Source organism: Schistocerca cancellata, chromosome 9 (genome assembly GCF_023864275.1).
Source record: "Schistocerca cancellata isolate TAMUIC-IGC-003103 chromosome 9, iqSchCanc2.1, whole genome shotgun sequence".
Lineage (NCBI taxonomy): Eukaryota > Metazoa > Arthropoda > Insecta > Orthoptera > Acrididae > Schistocerca > Schistocerca cancellata.
The window spans coordinates 290,681,999-290,703,184 of NC_064634.1; the positions used below are offsets into that span (position 1 = coordinate 290,681,999).

Genomic DNA, 21,186 nt, shown 5'->3' on the forward strand with positions numbered 1-21,186 from the left:
CCATTGTGATACTATGAGAGCTTTGACTGATATATTTGGTATGGGATCATGATATTTAAAGTACGTTTGAGGTAGATGACACTATTTAAATGAGCAGAGAATATTTTTTAGGTTTTGAAATTATTGCAGAAAGCTACGACGTTTTTGGGATTTGACTGAGGTGTTATGATGTTGTTATTATGATGACAATGTGTATTATGCTGTTGAGGTATGTTTATGATTAATAAGCTGATGCTATATGAGGAATTTGATTATGCTATGTATTTATTATGATGAAATATTGAAGAAGTGTTGACGAACATTTATATGTGTAATAAGGTAATGAATAATAAGTAGTGGTTAGGGACTCTGACTTGTGAAAAAGGATGTTAGAAACCAAGAATCGTACTTTAAGAGTTATGAAATGTGTGTAAATGCGTGAATGTATCACAATGCCGGCGAAAATTTTTTGGACACTGTTATATTCATAGGATTTTGTTTCTACAGATTTGCAACGCAAATTCTTGACCTGTGAAATTTTTATGTGAGACTGTCATTGTAGTGGAAACTGCTGTCGTAAATATTTCGGTAAGAAAGGTAAGTGACCGTGACGCAATGCGTTGTGAGCGGCCAGGTGTGCCAGCTGCTTTGAGAAAAAAGCCATCAGGTGGAGAAAAAAAAAGACCATTAACCTCACTATTGACATGTCTTTGTAGAAAGCATCGCAAATAGGACACACTGAAACTTGAAAACATATGATTACACAGTGGAGCTCTTAATTTATGATATTTACTAAAATGCCCAATGAAATGATGAGAAACATTTTACATTTATTGTCTTTCTAGTTGAGAGATTCTTTTGCCTTTGGAGGCGCCATTTGCCCAGTGAATGACGTTTTATGCCTTGCTCTATATAGGCTATATATATTTGCTCATTTCGTTTAATATCTAGTTTCTAGCTGCACTGCAGCATTGGTTATTATAAAATTTAATAGATGTACTAATATCACTATTTTCTGTCTACAGACCCATGAAAGAATACATTTATGATGTACTTTCTTAGAAAAGAGAGCACAAATAGACATTTCCCTTCACAGGAACTGCATAAATAATTTTTTAAACGATTTGTTAACTTGTCTGCTACAGTAACTTATCGTGATGCATCACTCTAGTATTAAGGTGTGACATAGGTGTTAGACATGGCCATCTTTAGTGTAATATTTTTTCTGCTTGAGCTTTGTCATGTTTAGATATAAGTTATTGCATTTGCTGCTGCTGTTTGCCAGGCCTAGTGCTACTAAATTTCACTTTGTATTACTCTGTTAAGCTAGTTTTACTACTGATTTATTTTTCTTGTTACTGCACATTGGCTCATATTACTTATAATGTTGCATTGCTTGGTAATTTAGATTTGCTGTAGCTTGCTTTAGCAATTTCCATTTTTTTTCATTGCTGTTAGTATTAATTGTTTTATGCTGCTGCATTGCCTCGTCCCTTAGTTTAGCATCTGAGCTCAGTAGATTTAAGTTAACTTAAGAGGGGGTAGGCTATATAAGAGAATGAGTTGCGATGAATTGGAAGAAATGCATTGAGAAACTATACGAAAATGGTTTGGCGAAAAAAGTATTTTTGAAAGAGGATATGAACAAAAAAGTAGGGTTTAGGGACAACAGGTTTAGGTAGGATTTTCTTGGAAATAAATGATGAGGTAAGATAATGGAAAATAAATAATGAGGTAAGAAAGATGTGAACAGAATACAGAAAGCATGCTTGGATAGGATTTTTTGGTGGAAACAAATGTTGAAATAAGAAAAAAAGATCTATGGAATGAAGTTTTGGGTTGGACTGCAGTACCAAATGTTACACTGAAAACGAACCCTGTCCTTTCCTTTTGTGTTATCCCACTATGTGTTTGTGTACCCTTGTGTATTTGTTTTCTTCCTGTCTCTGTGTAGTTTCATAGAATTTTTTCTTCTTCTAATACTAAGCTACATCCACTATGATGAGGAATACTGTTATCCTAATATATAACTGGCATTAATAATATGTTATTTACTTTGTAAAGATGTTAAGACATTATTTATTCTGTTTTGTTTTAATGCTCATGTGTGAAGTTGATGTTTCAAAAGTTATTCTGATCTTTTATGTATTTAGTTATCTCATAATTCCTGTAACACTGTTGTATATGTTTATTTCTATTGTTTTGTAAAGCCTGTATTACTACATATGTTATCTGTATTGTTATGTTCTTTAATGATGTATTTTGTACCTTTGTAATTGTATTCTTATATTATAAAATTGTAACTGACACCAGTTCATCATATTATTAAGTTTTAAGTTCCATTTCACTGCACACGTTTCTGTTGGTCATAGTATATGGACAATATGTCAGAAGTAGGGACTGATAGTGTTTGCATGTGTGTTAATAATTCAGCAAGGGACTGGTTAACAGCATTGCTGGTTCTAAGGACAATTCCAAAAACTTTGTGAGTGCACAAGTGGTGGTTATGGACTTGCTATATTGTGCGCAAGACTCTTTGATGGTGATTGTGCACCTGCACAGTCGCAGCAGATGGCTGCTGGCCATCTCTACAAGGACTACAGTGGGTCTGCATCTCTGATGGCCCACCAATATCATTATTTCTACAAGGACTGCAGTGGGTGTACCAATATTCTTCAAAACGTCGAATGACTCTGCTGTGGGTTTGCTCTGTTGTGGCCCATTACCTATCAGCATGTCTAGAGTCAGCACTGTCTTTCTGTTGGAAGGACAACACTACTTCTTCAAGACTGCATGGAAATCCACTACTTCCGTGTGCATTGTCTTTTACTGCTCAGACTTTGAGAAAAGAAACGGCAGTTTTACTGTGATGAATGATCAGGACTGTCTTTATGGACTGTGACAGAATTTTAGCTTTTGACCAACATTGTATTAATAAGTGTGTGCATTTGATATCTTTGTAGTTATGAAAAATTTCATCAAATCATTATTGGCCACTGCCCAAAACAATTTGTAAAATTTTTTGTGGGGAGCATGGGGGCTATGTAAGTAGGCTGTTTATATATTCTTATTGGCAACGTTACGAAGCGCTCTGTATGAAAATCACTGGCTGTGCTGTGTGCAGTCTGTGGCTAGTTTGCATTGTTGTCTGCCATTGTAGTGTTGGGCAGCTGGATGAGAACAGCGCATAGCGTTGCGCAGTTGGAGGTGAGCTGCCAACAGTGGTGGATGTGAGGAGAGAGATGGCGGAGTTTTGAAATTTGCAATACTGGATATCATGAACTGCTATATACATTATGACTTTTGAACACTATTGAGGTAAATACATTGTTTGTTCTCTATTAAAGTCTTTCATTTGCTAACTATGCCTATCAGTAGTTAGTGCCTTCCGTATCGCTGTATTGCAGTAGCTTGAGTAACGAAGATTTTTGTGAGGTAAGTGATTTGTGAAAGGTATAGTTTAATGTTAGTCAGGGCCATTCTATTGTAGGGATTATTGAAAGTCAGATTGCGTTGCGCTAAAATTATAGTGAGTCAGTATAAGCACAGTCATGTATAATTTTCCTAAGGGGACGTTTCAAAACCTTCAGTCAACCAACAAGGAAGACTGGAAGCACGTAAAGTTTTAGAACTGTATAGCAGACCTCAGCTTTCAAACTGTTCCATTTTCATAACTAAATTACAGCAACGTAGCATGAACCTTTGTTGCTCATTGTCCCAATTGCGTTACCAGGCAGGGTCCCTTCCTTTTCCGGAATGAACCCGAGTGTCGTTGAAATTCAAACGCCAGCATCATTCGATTTCACTGCTTTAATTTCAAAGTTCAGTTAAGGTATTCATAGCTGGCTACAATATTTAGATTACACAAGCACAAATTAAGAGTGCGAGTTTTGTTACCGTATTTTAGCTTATCTGTGACTGCAGCTCAGCTTGGTACGTACTAAATTTTAATATTGTTAATCGTTCAGAATCATTTAATTCAAGTTCAAAGTTAAATTGCGTAGATTCAAGTAGCTTTTGAAATGATTGTTGAGGTAGTCCAAGACTAACCGTATTTTACTGAATTTCGATGTGCTTCAGAAAGAAAGCTCACTATTAACTTCAGTCACTAAATTAACTTTCGATTTTCCGGTTTTATTAATTCTTTTGCTAAATTAAGTCAGAGTGTAGCGAAATTTGTTACTTCTGACAAACTTTCAGTTTTCACACTACACGTGTCAACCTTCGGTTGCCATGCTTCTAGTGCTAATTATATGTGTAATAACCTTTCTTTTTCAGTTGCTATAGTAATTGTCCTTAGGACTGGCGACCATAATTTCCCCCAAATCTCAAATATCTAATTACCGCTAGTTAATTGTTAACGTAACGGCCGCACATTTACTTTCTTTATTAACTTTACCCCTTTTCAAAATTAATTTTCACCAGTTTCATTTGCATTTTTCCTTTCATTTAGATGTAACCCTTTCCTCCCTCTTTACCGACAAATTAACTTCGGTGACGATTTCTTTTCCCAAATTTCCATTAGGTACACGCGGTTTAATTTTTTCACTGTCATTGAGGTCGATAAGTGAGGGGGAGGTTACAATCAGTCCCCTAGACTTAGAACTACTTAAACCTAACTAACCTAAGGACATTGAAAGGTGGCTACACTGAGCCACAGCGCCAAAGATCGCGCCAGAGAGTATTGTTCCGCCGCCTCCACTGGCAGTGCTTATTGAGACGTAGCGGCAGGCAGTTCTCACCAAGAAGTTGTGGTGGACACTGCTTGTCGTGAAGTCAGAGTGAGATGTGGTAGTGGAGAGTGTTGTTCCATGTTTTATGCAGTGGTTTGATGGGAGAGATAGCAGATGTTGTTCTAATGGAGATATTGTAATGGTCAGAGTGCATTTCGTCAATATATATGGAGGTATTTTCTTTTATTCTTTCAGTGACCTGGATAATGTGTCATTACAGGTTCAGTCAACAAAGCATCTGGCGTGTGTTCTTGTATTAGAGTGTAATTTTGGTTTTCTTGCACAATTATAGTATTTCTAATTTTCTTTCATCACGTCAGTATAATTGGTATTTAAAAATTCTTGTCTTGTTGAAGAAGAACCGTGCCAGATGTGCGTTGAGTCATACTACCACATACAGAACAGCTACACTTGTGTTTGTTGTTTCGTAGGTTTTATAGTTGCTGGGGACTTAATTAATTAATTGTGCTAACAGAAATTTCCTTACATTCTTTGTTGTCATTCTAAGCAGTCAGATTGCGTACTAAAACTAGACAGGGCCAGCCGTTTACGAAACAGCGTAATCGGACATACAGCGACAGAAAATTAAAAAGTATTTGCATTGCATTCTTATATCTTTATTATAATAAAGCCCCCATGCAACATCACGCACATCCACCCAAGGCAGGATTCGAACCTGCGGCCTAGCAGCAGCGTGGTTCCGGACTGAAGCGCCTAGAACCGGTCGGCCACAACGGTCGGCACTCATATTTCATCACTGTGTTTACGGAAGGACTGGACCACAGGCAGTGGTCCGAGCTGCTCCATTCATGTCCTTTCCGCCAAGTGGGGTTGCTCTGTTCCGTTGATGATAGCAGAGTTCTTTCATCCTGAATTTTAGAAGCATGCAAGGACACCCATCATTACTCTCGTAAGATATGTTTTTTCCCCCTGTTTTTGATGATTAAGATACACATAGCATCCTCATGAATTAAAATCTTGTTTTTGGTATAGCACGTTAGACACCCTTGCTTACTTGTTCTTCTATGTCTGATAATAGGGTCATTAAATGAAGGAACAATTTCGACTGACAGTGGAGTAAGTGGTTGGAGGCCAGTAGCAAGGCTCTACCGGTTCGTGACTTCTGACTCTGACTTAAGATTGTACCTTTATATTTTTCTTTAAACACAAGACATTGAGAGGCTAGCACATATGACTCGAAACCCTAAGATGTTTTAGTCTTATGTAAAGTCAGTAAGCTCAGCGAAATCAGTATATTTTCAAGAGCTGGTACCTCACAGCGCCCAGATATTAGAAAAATATCGTGTTACCGTCTTGAGCTGCTAAAAAGATCTTTATTTTAACATTCATTCCGGCCGACTGAACATCATCAGGTCTTAAAAGCATTTATAGTGTCATATCAGGCGAATATAAAGTCACTGACATCAGGTAATAAAACCATGATGTAGTCACTGTTGTCACATCGTAATATCAACTACATTGTCAATATATTAAACTGCGCTACAAAGTGTCACTTTTCTCGTTCATTAGCAATGTGATCCACTGTGCAGTAGGCTCTGTATGGTATGCACCCTTTCACAGCGTTAACACTGATTGAAGAACATGAAACATGAAATAGTGCAAAGTATAGTACAGTTCATACACTGAAGTGACAAAATTCCCGGGATAGCGGTATACACTTATACAGATGGTGGTAGTACAGCGTACACAAGGTATAAAATGGCAGTGCATTGGCGGAGCTGTCATTTGTACTCATTCCAGTGAAACGGTTACCAGCGAGATTGTGGCCTCACGACGGAAATTGACGAACTTGGAACGCGAACTGGTAGTTGGAGCCACACGCACGGAACATTCCAGTCCTGAAATCCTTAGGGAATTCAATATTCTGAGATCCACAGTGTCAAGACTGTGCTGAGAATACCATATCACGGGCACTGACGACTGGCGTTAGTGTCTTTCTAACAGCACGACATCACCTGCAGCGCCTGGCCTGGGCTAGTGCCCGTATCTGTTGGGGCCTAGACAACAGGAAAACCGTCGCCTGGCTCAGATGAGTCCCGATTTCGGTGGTAAGGGCTGATGGTAATGTCCGAGTGTGGTGCAGACCCCATGGAGCCATGGACCTAAGTTGTCAAGAAGGCACGCTCCATAATGGTGTGGGCTGTGTTTACATGGAATGGACTAGGTTCTCTAGTCTAACTGAACCGATCATTGACTGGGAATGGTTGTGTTCGGTTCTACATGACTACTCTGCAATTCACATTTAAGTGCTTGGCAGAGGGTTCGTCGAACCACAATCATACTATCTCTCTACCATTCCACTCCCGAACAGCGCGCGGGAAAAACGAACACCTAAACCTTTCTGTTCGAGCTCTGATTTCTCTTATTTTATTTTGATGATCATTCCTACTTATGTAGGTTGGGCTCAACAAAATATTTTCGCATTCGGAAGAGAAAGTTGGTGACTGAAATTTCGTAAATAGATCTCGCCGCGACGAAAAACGTCTTTGCTGTAATGACTTCCATCCCAATTCGCGTATCATATCTGCCACACTCTCTCCCCTGCTACGTGATAACACAAAACGAGCTGCCCTTTTTTGCACCCTTTCGATGTCCTCCGTCAATCCCACCTGGTAAGGATCCCACACCGCGCAGCAATATTCTAACAGAGGACGAACGAGTGTAGTGTAAGCTGTCTCTTTAGTGGACTTGTTGCATCTTCTAAGAGTCCTGCCAATGAAACGCAACCTTTGGCTCGCCTTCCCCACAACATTATCTATGTGGTCTTTCCAACTGAAGTTGTTCGTAATTTTAACACCCAGGTACTTAGTTGAATTGACAGCCTTGAGAATTGTACTATTTATCGAGTAATCGAATTCCAACGTATTTCTTTTGGAACTCATGTGGATCACTTCACACTTTTCGTTATTTAGCGTCAACTACCACCTGCCACACCATACAGCAATCTTTTCTAAATCGCTTTGCAACTGATACTGGTCTTCGGATGACGTTACTAGACGGTAAATTACAGCAACATCTGCGAACAACCTAAGAGAACTGCTCAGATTGTCACCCAGGTCATTTATATAGATCAGGAACAGCAGAGGTCCCAGGACGCTTCCCTGGGGAACACCTGATATCACTTCAGTTTTACTCGATGATTTGTCGTCTATTACTACGAACTGCGACCTTCCTGACAGGTAATGACGAATCCAGTCGCACAACTGAGACGATACCCCATAGGCCCGCAGCTTGATTAGAAGTCGCTTGTGAGGAACGGTGTCAAAAGCTTTCCGGAAATCTAGAAATACGGAATCAACTTGAGATCCCCTGTCGATAGCGGCCATTACTTCGAGCGAATAAAGAGCTAGCTGCGTTGCACAAGAACGATGTTTTCTGAAACCATGCTGATTACGTATCAATAGATCGTTCCCTTCGAGGTGATTCATAATGTTTGAATACAGTATATGCTCCAAAACCCTACTGCAAACCGACGTCAATGATATAGGTCTGTAGTTAGATGGATTACTCCTACTACCCTTCTTAAACACTGGTGCGACCTGCGCAATTTTCCAATCTGTAGGTACAGATCTATCGATGAGCGAGCGGTTGTATATGAGTGCTAAGTAGGGAGACCATCTGCAGGCGCTCATGGACTTGATATTCCCAAGCAACGATGGAATTTTTATGGATGGCAGTACGCCATTTCACCATGACACAATTATTCGCGATTGGTTTGAAGAATATTCTGAAAAAATTGAGCGAATGATTTGGGCACCTAGATCACCCGACATGAATCCCTTTGAACAAAAAAAATGTTCAAATGTGTATGAATTCCTAAGGGACCAAACTGTTAAGGATTTCATCGATAACTAGACGTACACACTACTTAAACTAACGTAAGCTAAGGACAACACACACACCCATCCCCGAGAGAGGTCTCGAACCTCCGGCGGGAGGGGCCTCGCAATTCGTGACATGGCGCCTCTGACAACGCGGCCGCTCCGCACGGCCCCATCGAACATTTATGGGGCATATTTGGAGGTCAGTTCGCGCAAAATCCTGCACCGGCAACACCTTCGCAATTATGATCGCCTATAGAGGCTGTATGGCTCAATATTTCCGCAGGTTACTTCCAACGAGTTGCTGCAGTACGCCGGGCAAAAGGAGGTCCGACACGGTATTACGATACATCCTATGAGTTTTATCCCATCAGTGTATGCTTCTCATGTGTGAAATATGTCCTTATATTCTCTTGCTTTCTGCGCAGTAAGCTGCTATTACACGCATTCCAGAAAGTATTTCTTCACGAGTAAGTTGTAGCCTGTGTTACTCAATCAGATCTGGCTGATTTTATATTTATTTGACTATCAGTCATTTATCTTGATCATTTACTTACGACTGAAACGCAAAATGTAATAAATACACTACTAGCCATTAACATTGATGCACCACGAAGATGACGTGCTACAGACGCGAAATTTAACCGACAGGAAGTAGATGCTGTGATATGCAAATGATTAGCTTTTCAGAGCATTCACACAGGGTTGGCGCCGGTGGCGGCACCTACAACGTGCTGACATGAGGAAAGTTTCCAACCGGTTTCTCATACACAAACAGCAGTTGACCGGCGTAGCCTGGTGAAACGTTGCTGTGATGCCTCGTGTAAGGAGGAGAAATGCGTACCATCACATTTCCGACTTTGATAAAGGTCGGATTGTAGCCTATCGCGATTGCGGTTTATCGTATCGCGACATTGCTGCTCGCGTTGGTCGAGATCCAATGACTGTTAGCAGAATATGGAATCGGTGGGTTCAGGAGGGTAATACGGAACGCCGTGCTGGATACCAACGGGCTCGTATCACTAGCAATCGAAATGATAGGCATCTTATCCGCATGGCTGTAACGGATCGTGTAGCCACGTCTCGATCCCTGAGTCAACAGATGGGGACATTTGCAAGACAACAACCATCTGCACGAACAGTTCGACGACGTTTGCAACACCATGGACTATCAGCCCAGAGACCATGGCTGCGGTTACCCTTGACGCTGCATCACATACAGGAGCGCCTGCGATAGTGTACTCAACGACGAACCTGGGTGCACGAATGGCAAAACGTCATTTTTTCGGATGAATCCAGGTTCTGTTTACAGCATCATGATGGTCGCATCCGTGTTTGGCGACATCGCGGTGAACGCACATTGGAAGCGTGTATTCGTCATCGCCATACTGGCGTATCACCAGGCGTAATGGTTTGGGGTGCCATTGGTTACACGTCTCGGTCACCTCTTGTTCGCATTGACGGCACTTTGAACAGTGGACGTTACATTTCAGATGCGCTACGACCCGTGGCTTTACCCTTAATTCGACGTGCGCCCACAAAACCCTTCTACTACTACTACTTAATTCGATCCCTGCGAAACCTTACACTTCAGCAGGATAATGCACGACCGCATGTTGCAGGTCCTGTACGTGCCTTTCTGGGTACAGAAAATGATCGACTGCTGCCCTGGCCAGAACATTCTCCAGATCTCTCACCAACTGAAAACGTCTGGTCAATGGTGTCCGAGCAACTGGCTCGTCACAATACGCGAGTCACTACTCTTGATGAATTGTGGTATCGTGTTGAAGCTGCATGGGGAGCTTAGCTGTACCTGTACACGCCATCCAAACTCTGTTTGACTGAATGCCCAGGCGTATCAAGGCCGTTATTACGGCCAGAGGTGGTTGTTCTGGGTTCTGATTTCTCAGGATCTATGTACCCAAATTGTGTGAAAATGTAATCACATGTCAGTTCTAGTATAATATATTTGTTCAATGAATACCCGTTTATCGTCTTCTAGATGTTGCAATCTGAATGGCCAGCAGTGTATTTCGTTAATGAAGTATAAAATTACATATATAAAAAAACATTAACCTTACAGCTGGCTTTCTCGGCTCTCCGCGCGGCTACTATGTTACAGCAGCCTCCAAAACAATAAAATGAAGTGGCCAGTTTACCAGCCCTGTCCATCATAGTCGTCGTGATTCCGTGACGGCTGTTCACCAGTGATGCGGAATGACGTACCTATGTACTTGAAGGGCTTGTTGAGGCGGGCGAGCGCAGAGATGCACGCCTCAGCGATGCGGTGGACATACAGCTCGCACTTCTGGCGTTGGAACGTCTCGCGGCCAACTATCTTCTCGACGCACTCCTTCACCAGGGTCGTCACCTCCTCCACCACGAACTCTGTCTGCAATAGTAGAGGCGTGCCGTTGAAATTGCAGAAAATTCCTGGAGGGAGATAATCGTGCTGAAATGACTGGGTGACAACATGTCGGCGAATAGCCTTCCCGAATTTCAGCTGTTACTGCAGATCACTTTCAGCTTGATTGTAAGACATGTATATTTCTATTGTCTATTGTCAAACCACGGTTTATGAAAGATGTTTATATTTTATTAATAGAATTAAGTAGGCATAATTAATATTTGTCATGTTGGAAATAATTGTGGTAGCAGGGGATGTCTGCACCAAAGTATTGTTGGCAAGAGAGATCGCAAATTGATACAATTTTAAAAAGGGCGGGAGAGACCGGTATGGATACATTTTAAGAAAAGAGCGGGAAAGACCGCGCATTGATACATTTTGTAATGGTAGCAGGGATTGTCTGCACCAGAAAGCATTGTTGGCAGGAGAGACCGCACTTTAGCGTTCGTCTGGTGCTACCGACTCGCTTCACTTCTCGCATACTACTGACTTCCTACGAACGCTAAAGTGTGGTCTCTCCTGCCAACAATGCTTTCTGGTGCAGACAATCCCTGCTACCATTACAAAATGTATCAATGCGCGGTCTTTCCCGCTCTTTTCTTAAAATGTACCCATACGCGGTCTCTCCCACCCTTTTTAAAATTATATCAATTTGCGGTCTCTCTTGCCAACAATACTTTGGTGCAGACATTCCCTGCTACCACAATTATTTCCAACATGACAAATATTAATTATTCCTACTTAATCCTAATAATAAAATATAAACATCTTTCTTAAATTGTGTTTTGACAATAGACAATATAAATATACACGTCTTACATGATAATCAGTCAAAAGGGATTAGATGTTGCTAGTTTACCGGGAAACCACCCACCCATCATTACATCCCACCGTCTATAGTTTGTGATGCTAGACTCTCTAGGGGTGGTGCAATGTTATCAATAAAGCGTGATTGAGGTCATACAAGCACAGGAAGCCCTTGAGGCCAGAAATAATAGACGTTTTAATTTATTAATGACTGTTTAATTTTTATTATTGTTCTTATGTGAGATCCGTAGGCGCAAGAGAAATACTATAATAGCTAGTAATGATTGGCAGGTAAGTAGATATTTTTCCATATCTTTTGTAGGTCATTAATCCATTTCTTTAAGAAATTAGTAACTTTCGCCCATGGAACACGTTTGTACCTGCTTGCCTAACGTACCGGAGCAGCCTTCCCAAAGTTTTTTTTTTTGTTTTTTTTTTGTTTGCAAGTTCTAATGATTCCTTAATTAACCCAGCAGCAAGGTCAAAAGCAGCACACGCCATATGGGACCAAGTGTAGTGAAATGTAGAACTGTGACTGCAGTTATATTGTGCTCAATGTTAACACAAGAGAAAATGACGTACAAAGACAACAGGAGACATAAAAGTACGTGCTATATCACAAACTTGTGATTTTAAATAGTAAGATAACGAAATTGTGCTGGGTGGGAAACCCCTCATTTTTTAAACCAATATATTTTTAATTAAATAATTTTCTCTGTCACTAGAGGGAAGGGAGATACCTTCTACAGGAGAATTAAAGTGGCCTTTGGAGAAAAGAGAAGCAACTGCATTAACATCAAGAGCTCAGAAGGAAAACCAGTCGTAAGCAAAGAAGGGAAAGTTGAACGGTTGAAAGAATATATAGAGGTTCTATACAAGGAAGATGAAAATTGAAGCCAATATTATACTATGTTCATGGCAAACAAAAACGGCCACAGTTGAAAAATACTTTATGAACCGATCGATGCCTTGCATGACAGAAGTCGGGATCTTAGCTCCATCATCAAATGTATCTGAAATCTGAAGTGAAACAACAGTGTAACCTACTCCATTAAGCAATTAAGAAAATTTTAAAAATTAAAAATTGATGTTTAGAAACTGAAAAAACGAATAAAATGATTGAACAATAGCTTACCTAGCAGTAGTAGGACATCATGTCCATGCCCTAACAACTAACAAGCAAACACCTACCGTATGCGGACCGTCAGATAACATCACGAACTGTAGCTGCGAAGAACTCCTGCTTAAAATCGCAGCCTGGGAAAATTCAACTCGTCTCATAATTGACACTGGGAAAGCATACGGTCTGTAACAATAAAGCCACCATAGGACATTGGGTGGAAGTCACGCACTAAACCAAAGTTAAACTAAACAACGACCCTGTGCCGCAGAGAGTGCAAATCAGCTTATAATGTGACATGACAAACCACGCGAAAACGGCCACATTCGAGGCCGACACTTACCAAACTCTGATACAGCGAGTGTGCCTGTGTGACCCGAGCGGCTACGGCAAGCGGGCTGAGCAGTAGCTTCGTGAACCGTATTCGTGGAAAACACCGTGAATGGGGTGTGTAACATGGCATGGAGAGGATCTGAGGTACAAGCACATTCGAATCCCGAAAAAATACAAAAGCAATATAGGTAATGACGAGCCATTATAAAAGATATTAGCATTAACAAACAAATAAGAAAAAGCAGCATGGTTAGTAACAGAATAAGTGCAACAAAGCTACACACACATGACAAGGAAACATAACATAAATAATGGCATAATACAAACGCCGAACTACATACAATTGACAAAATCTGCATCTAATAGCAGAAAGTCCAAACATAACAAATTATGGGTTATAAACCAGTGAAATTAAAAGCTTAAACATTTAAAACACAAAACTGCCAATATCTTCATTCAATAGCAGAAAAAAGCCAAACACAGCAAATGACAGGTTGTGAACCAATTATGTTAAAAGGTAAAAATTTATGCAATATTATAGAGCTGGAAGAGGACGTGAATGAAGATGTGATGCAAGATGTAATACTGCGAGAAGAATTTGATGGGGAAGTGAAAGACGTAAGTGGAAACAAGCCCGCGGGAGTAGTCCTCATTCCGTCTGAACTACTCATAGCCTTGGGATAGCCAACCATGGCAAAACCCTCCAATCTGGTGTTCAACATGTATGGGGTCGGCGAAACACCCTCAGACTTCAAGCAAAGTACAACGTATAATAATTACAACTCCAGAGGAAGCAGGTGTGACAGGTGTGAATATTACCCAACTGTCAGTTTAATAAGCCATGGTTGCAAAATACTAACACGGATTATTTATAGAGGAATGGAAAAAAAACTGATAGAAACCAACCTCGGGGAGGATTAGTTTGGATTTCACAGAAATACGGAAACACGCGTGGCAATACTGACACTACGACTTATCTTAGAAGACAGGTTAAGAAAAGGCAAACCTACATTTATAGCATTTGTAGATTTAGAGAAAGCTTTTGACAATGTTTACTGGAGAACTCTTTTTGAAATTGTGGAGGTAGCAGGGGTAAAATACAAAGAACGAAAGGCTATTTACTACTTGTACAGAAGCCAGATGGCAGTTATAAGAGTCGAGGGGCATGAAAGGGAGGCTGCGATTGAAACGGGAGTGAGTCAGGTTTGTAGGCTATCACCGATGTTTCTCAATCTGTACATTGAGCAAGCAGTAAAGGAAATCAAAGTAAATTTCGGGGTATGAGTTAATGTTCAAGAAGAAGAAATAAAAACTTTGAGGTTTGCGGATGACATTGCAATTCTGTCAGTGACAGCAAAGGACTAGGAAGAGCAGTTGAACGGAGTGGACAGTATCTTGAAAGGAGAATATAAAGTGAACATCAATAAAAGTAAAACAAGGATAACTGAATGTAGTCGAATTAAATCAGGCGATGCTGAAGGAATCGGATCAGGAAACGAGACACTTACAGTAGTAGATGAGTTTTGTTATTTGGCCAGCAAAATAACTGTTGATGGCCGAAGGAGAGAGGATATAAAATGTAGCGTTTCTGGAGAAGAGAATTTTGCTAACACCGAATGTAGATTCAAACGTTAGGAAGTCTTTTCTGAAAGTATTTGTATGGAGAGTAGGCAGAAAACATTCTAAGATATAAGGGGATCACCAGTTTAGTATTGGAAGGACGTGTGGGGAAGTAAAACTCGTTGAGGGAGACCAAGAGATGAATGCAGTAAGCAGATTCAGAAGGTTATAGGTTACAGCAGCTATATGGAGATATGTGTAGGATGGAGTAGCATGGAGAGCTGCATCAAACCAGTCTTCGGACTGGAGACCACAACAACAATTATATCTTATTTTCTTTTAGACCACCGAAGATACCTATTACGATTACGGGAGACACATTTGGAAAAATAATAGGGGTAATAATAATAATAACGATTGAGACGGAAAAGACTGATATAGCAATTTAGAAGAACTGTTACAAATATTAATAATAAAAACAAATCAACTTTGGCATATTTTGGACTTGCAAAAATGATATGAATAAAGACCTCTGTTCCAAATTTATTGTAACACAACGATGCTTCCCAGGAAATTCTCTGATACGATTGTACACGTGAAATCGTTGCAGTGTTGTGTTGATCTACTCTCGTGTCGGACTTAACAGACTTTCAGTGACGGAAAATGCTCCGTGTTCGCTTTGCCAGTACACTTGTGACATGAATCGCAACATTTGGGGGTTATCTAGGGCTGGTGTTCCTGGTGTGATAATAAGATATACAGCTCATCGGAAAACTTCGTCTGCTGTACGCAAGAGTGGAAGAGAAATTAAACTTCATGACTGACTTTATTAAAGGTTGAAACCGTAGCTTTAAACTTTGTCAGAAATGAAAATTTATAAGCATATCACTTGTTGCCAGTTTTTACCTTAGAGATTATTGTCAAGTGATACCAGGAAGCAGTCAACACAGATGATGCATAAGGCTGATTCTTACGTTACCAGTTGCAATGTTGGAATGAATATTAATTTCTCACAAAAGCTTCCAGGCTTCAGAGCAGCTGTGAAACCAAACTTAAGAAAGTTGATTTGCAGACAGGCATTATAGAGTACTAAAGTGAATTATTAACTACAACAAGAAGTCTACAATCTATAACTTTTTCCCGTTATTGTTATTTCATTTCCCCATGAGGTGGAGGACTGCTCTTCAGCTAACAGTGTTTAGAGGTTACATGTTCTCATAAACCATGTACATCGAGGTGGTGTAAAAGTGTACATAGATATAAATTACATGTTTCAAAACAAAACAAGATATGTTGAGATTCAATTAAAACTGTGTAGTCAGATGATTTTATGTGGCAGTTAAAACATATGAAAATAATGGCGTCGAAGCTATTGTGATAATTGTGACGGCGGTAATGTATGAAAACGATTATTTTATGACAATAGTCATTATCATGAAAGAGATGAGAAGATAAGTGCGGTAATGGTACCGTGAATGCCGCAAGAAAGGAAAGTGTACATTAGGGTTTATAAAATAAATAAAATAAAAATATTGTTTAAATATTATTTATTTTATCTGTATGATGGTGATTGTAATTGTAATTGATATTTGCTTATCTGGAACGTGGACGTTTAATTATTCGGTATCAGATGCTTGACAATGGCTTTTTCGTAAAGGCAATGTTACTCATAGTTGACCGTGAAATAAAACTGAAATAATCGGACTTCGTAATTAAATCGTTCCCAAAGACTGCTGCGGTAGGTGCGGACTCATAATCTAAATCTCAATATTACAATAATTTGCCAGCCATGCCAAAACGTCATACAGAGGTGATTGTCTACTAAACATAAAAAAGTTACACAGTTAGTTAAATCAGATATATTCAATGAATAAACCTACAGTTCATAATCCTACTTGCTTTTATAAATATAAATTCTTTACAGAATCGAGTGCCTAGTCTGGTTGCAACTCGCAGTATTCTTCTATAACATGAAATATGGCGGTGTGCCAGACAATAGAATAAAATACACAAGAAAATCTAAGTTATCTACAACTATTTACATGACATACATTATACACATTATATACAAAATTTGAATGACGCGGGTGCGCCGTAAAAGTTCTTATGTTGGCATGCGCAGAAGCGTCTGTGTGACTCCGGCACTGCCGTTATATCGTACAGTTAGATCACGCGGCACAGTATTGCAGTTCATATTGTTCGTGTGCGCGCGTTTCTCAGTCGTTGCACAAAGAAAATATTCAACCAAGATTACATATGAAGACTACATTCTATGACAGGTAACTTAGTTTTAAATTTACAATATTTGTTATAACACAATACAACTTAGATTGTTGAATGTTCTTAGTTACATAGTATTGTTTTGAAATACTTCAAAGAAAAATGTCCGTATGTTTCAGGTGCGTTGACCTATACACATCGTGTCGTTATTACAGTTCATATTCATCTGCTGCACAATAATTTTTTACAGGTTAGTATCGTCGTGGTAAAGTTTTTTTGATCACAGTAACATCGTTGTATAACAACGTGATTAATACATAAGCGTGTCCATTTCCCATTTCCATTATAGTCGTTGTGATGCAGTTCGTTGTGACTAAAGGCATTGCTCATTACAGATCAGACGTGACCCGTCGAGTAATTGGTCCACGTGCAGTTCGTTTTTTACATTCCGTGGAAGCTTGGTTGCAGAACCTCGGACGGCACATAGCTGGCGTCGATCCTTGGACAGTCCAGGTAAGAGTGTCCGTCACATTTCGAGAACATTTCATTCCCTGAAGTTCCAACCAAAATTCTTCCACCCGTCGTGTTGTTTTCTGGACAGGCACTATGTGTCCATTTAATCCAGTTAACATCTTGAAGTTAGGTACTGTAGTAATGTCACTAGACGATGCACGAATTATGCACTTCACATTTTCAGTTTTTTGCTGAATATAGCTCACCTAAATGTTCGTAGTTATTAATCAAAGAAATCGTTCATCGCATTTACATAGATACGCTGCATAATGAATGGCATTAACCGTTTCTTTCACATAGGTTTCTGCGTAGTTGCAGAGTTAGTAATGTTCGTTAATGTCCGTGAACAGAGGTTCACTATGCAATGTCTTTTTGGCACTCGTTTTGTTAAAATTTTTACATAGTAACAGTTACATGATACATCGGTTAAAAAAAAAAGCAATTATACATACACACGTCACATATTTTCTTAGCATAAACATAATACAGTTGCACATAAACATGTTTGCATCATCATTACATAGCTATAGGTTATTACATTGTGTCACGTGATGTCATCTGAAATTAAGATAGGTTAGACACAACATTCATTACATCAGTAGGCAAGACCAGGCGTTTTCACTACTCAATAAATATTCAAAATAGTAAGAGAGAGAAAATGTTCGATTCCTCGCGTTTTTTGCGTGTGTGTAGAGTGTCTGTGTGGCCTTGACTACTGATAGATGCTTTTCGTGTTGAGAGATGTGCGTCTAATCTATTTCTCAAAGTAAAAGATCGCTTCACAGATGACGTCTGTCGGTTCGTCAGGTGTCATACCAAGTCAGTGGTACCTACAATAACAAATGTTCCGTGAAAAATTAATATATCATTCACTGCTACGTAATCATAAATTTTATTTTAATGTTCCGTCTTCCAGGTGGTGGCGCGCGCTGAAAGAAGAGTTCTTCTGCCTTCAACTGCGACTCTGGAACCGCTGAAATGAAAATTTCTACACTACTTATTATCTGTGTTGTAACAACAGAGTTTTTCGAGTTGCTTAGCAATTTTTTTGATGGGTATGACTTTGACATTATTCAGCATGAAATGCTCTAAGATCTCGGTGTACGTATTTTTCTAAAATTCTTTGAAGTGTGTCAACGTGTTCCTTCCAAGACTGTGTAGCTATCAGTATATCATCTACATAGTGTGTGACTGTCTCAACTAAATCGTCGCCAAGCACGGTATCCAGGGCTGTAATGAATACCCCAGAGCTGACATTCAGTCCGAAGGGTAGAACACAAAACTGATAGGTTCGCCCCCCGAACATAAATGCAGTATATTTCCGTGAATCAGGAGTGATACCCACCTGCCAAAACGAATTAGCGAGATCTATTGTGGAAAAATATTTTGCATCTAGAAATTTCTGTAATTGCTCTTCTAAATTTTCGGGTTTTGTGTGAACCAGTAAAATTATTTCATTACTTGCTCGTGCGTCTAACACTAACCTAATGCTTCCATTTGATTTTTTGACAACAAGTAGAGGACTACAATAAGGTGAGGTGGATGGTTCAATGACCTTCCAGTCTAACATTTGTTTTAATTCTTGCCACACAGCAGGTCGTTGAGATAACGGTACGTTATATGTCTTGTGGTAGAATATCTTGTGAGGCTTAACTTCAATCTTGTATACATACGTGTTGATAACACCTAATCGTTTGGTAAAAACTTGCAAATATTTGGATAACACTTCCTGTAGTTTTATACGTTCATGTACACTGAGAGCTGTAGCTTCACTTATCTTATGATCAAGCAATGTTTTCAAGTCCATTATCTCTGTGTCAGATGAGTGTGTTTGCATATCTTGAATGTCATTGTCAAGTACTAACTGAACCTTGTACCCTGTACAGTGTTTGTCATGCTTTAGAGTTCTCCTGTCCAAATCAATAATAATTACACTGCCTTTATCATTTAAAATACATTTACCTTTGGAGAAGTCTATAATAGAGTCCTTCTCGCTCATAATATCTATTCCTAATATGCAATTTGTCACAAGGTTTTGTACAACCAGGAATGGCCATTGTACGGTTCCATTACCTATTTTAATGTTTACAAAAACTTGCTTCGTAACCCTACATGACTTATTACCTAGTGCAGTAGTTATTTTACAGTTTTGGGCAGGAAACTCAGGCACAGGTTCCAATTCACACATCTTTTTATAGAAATTAAAAGACAAAACGCTCACAGCTGCACCTGTATCTAGGATAATAGTAGTTGGAATCCCACCTACTACACCAGTAGTAGATGCTAAAACAATTTCATTTGTGTTTGAACGACATTGTGTACTGTCTTGTAAAAGTTCATCTGATATATTGTTATTGTAGTTGTATCTTATAAATAAAACAGGTAATTTTTGTTTAGAATTATTCGGCATATCATTATTCTGTTGTTCAAGTGTGGTGTCAAATAACTGATTAACATTGAAGTCGCCCCCCAAGAATTCTTCAGCCACGACCTGGGGCATAGAAGTGACTGTTTCTAGTTTGTTGGATTAGCATTTGTACTAGGTACTGACACAGATTGAGGTTGTACATCAGGTGTCATTTCTATTATATTCACATTCGGATATTGCCTATTATGATCTCCAAACTTTTGCGGTTGTTGTTGCTGTTGCGCATTATAACTTACCTGTCGGTCGTAAGGTATGCTCCAATTTTGTCCTGGTGGCTGCTGTGGTAAAGCAGAGTTTGAATGAAAGTACTGATCGTTACGAGTCCAACCTTGATGCTGTCTTGGCTCGTAGTTATTATTATTTCTATTTCTGTTTGTGTTTTTGTTGTTGCCTTTGTATCCGTTGTTACCGTTGTAGTTATTACCGCGGTGCCTTTTGTATGGATTGCCGCATGAAGTGTTATTACTGTTATAACTATTGTTTGTATTGGAATACGCGTGTTGATTTTCATTTTCGTATTGAGACGGCGTGTGAGTTTGCTGTTTTTGCTGTACCGCGTATCCAACTGTGGGCGCGCCAGAATTGAGTTGGCAAGCCTGCATGTTTTGCATACTACTAGTATAAACATTGTGGGTGCTGTTTTGCCGCACGAAGTGCTGATCTTCTAGTAACATGTCAACCGAATCTAAAGCTGTTAAAAAATAATCTGGATCGTCATCCGGGATATGTAGGAGTTTTTCTTTAATGTTGAAAGGCAATTTGGCCTTCAACGCACGGAGTATATCACGCGTTGCGACTGGTTCGTCTAAAAAGTGTCCCATGTTCAAGTATTTTTCAAAATATCTGCGTAAGTTGCCATTTTTACTGTTAAAAGTTTCAAGTTCTAAAATTTGTCTTCTGAGTCGCTCCTGGACGGATTGCGACCAGAATTTGTTCAGAAAAGCACGCTCAAACTCACTGTACGTGGTACATACGTCAGCTTGACTGTATGCCCAGACAGCTGCATCGCCTTGGATGTATCCAACAATATATGAAATCTTTTTCCGGTCACTCCAAGTGCGTGGAAATGCGTTACTAAAAGATTTAAGAAAAATCACCGGATGAATGGTTCGTTTTTCTGGGATAAAAATCTGAAATTGCCTGTGTTTCATTAAGCTTTCTTCTTCCTTCGTATTGTGATATGGATTTATTCCACTGTAATTACTGGTATGTTCAGCTGGCGAGTAATTATGATAATGTTGTTG

At 39.6% G+C, this 21,186-nt stretch overlaps 1 protein-coding gene across 1 annotated transcript in view; it reads right to left on the reverse strand.

The window, feature by feature from the left end:
• LOC126101363 (dynein light chain Tctex-type 1-like) overlaps positions 1-21,186 on the reverse strand; it is a 44,025-nt gene that overhangs the window by 13,688 nt on the left and 9,151 nt on the right. The window contains exon 2 of the mRNA XM_049912031.1: positions 10,714-10,946. Within this exon, the coding sequence (XP_049767988.1) occupies positions 10,714-10,946 (233 nt within the window). The remainder of the gene's footprint in view (positions 1-10,713; positions 10,947-21,186) is intronic.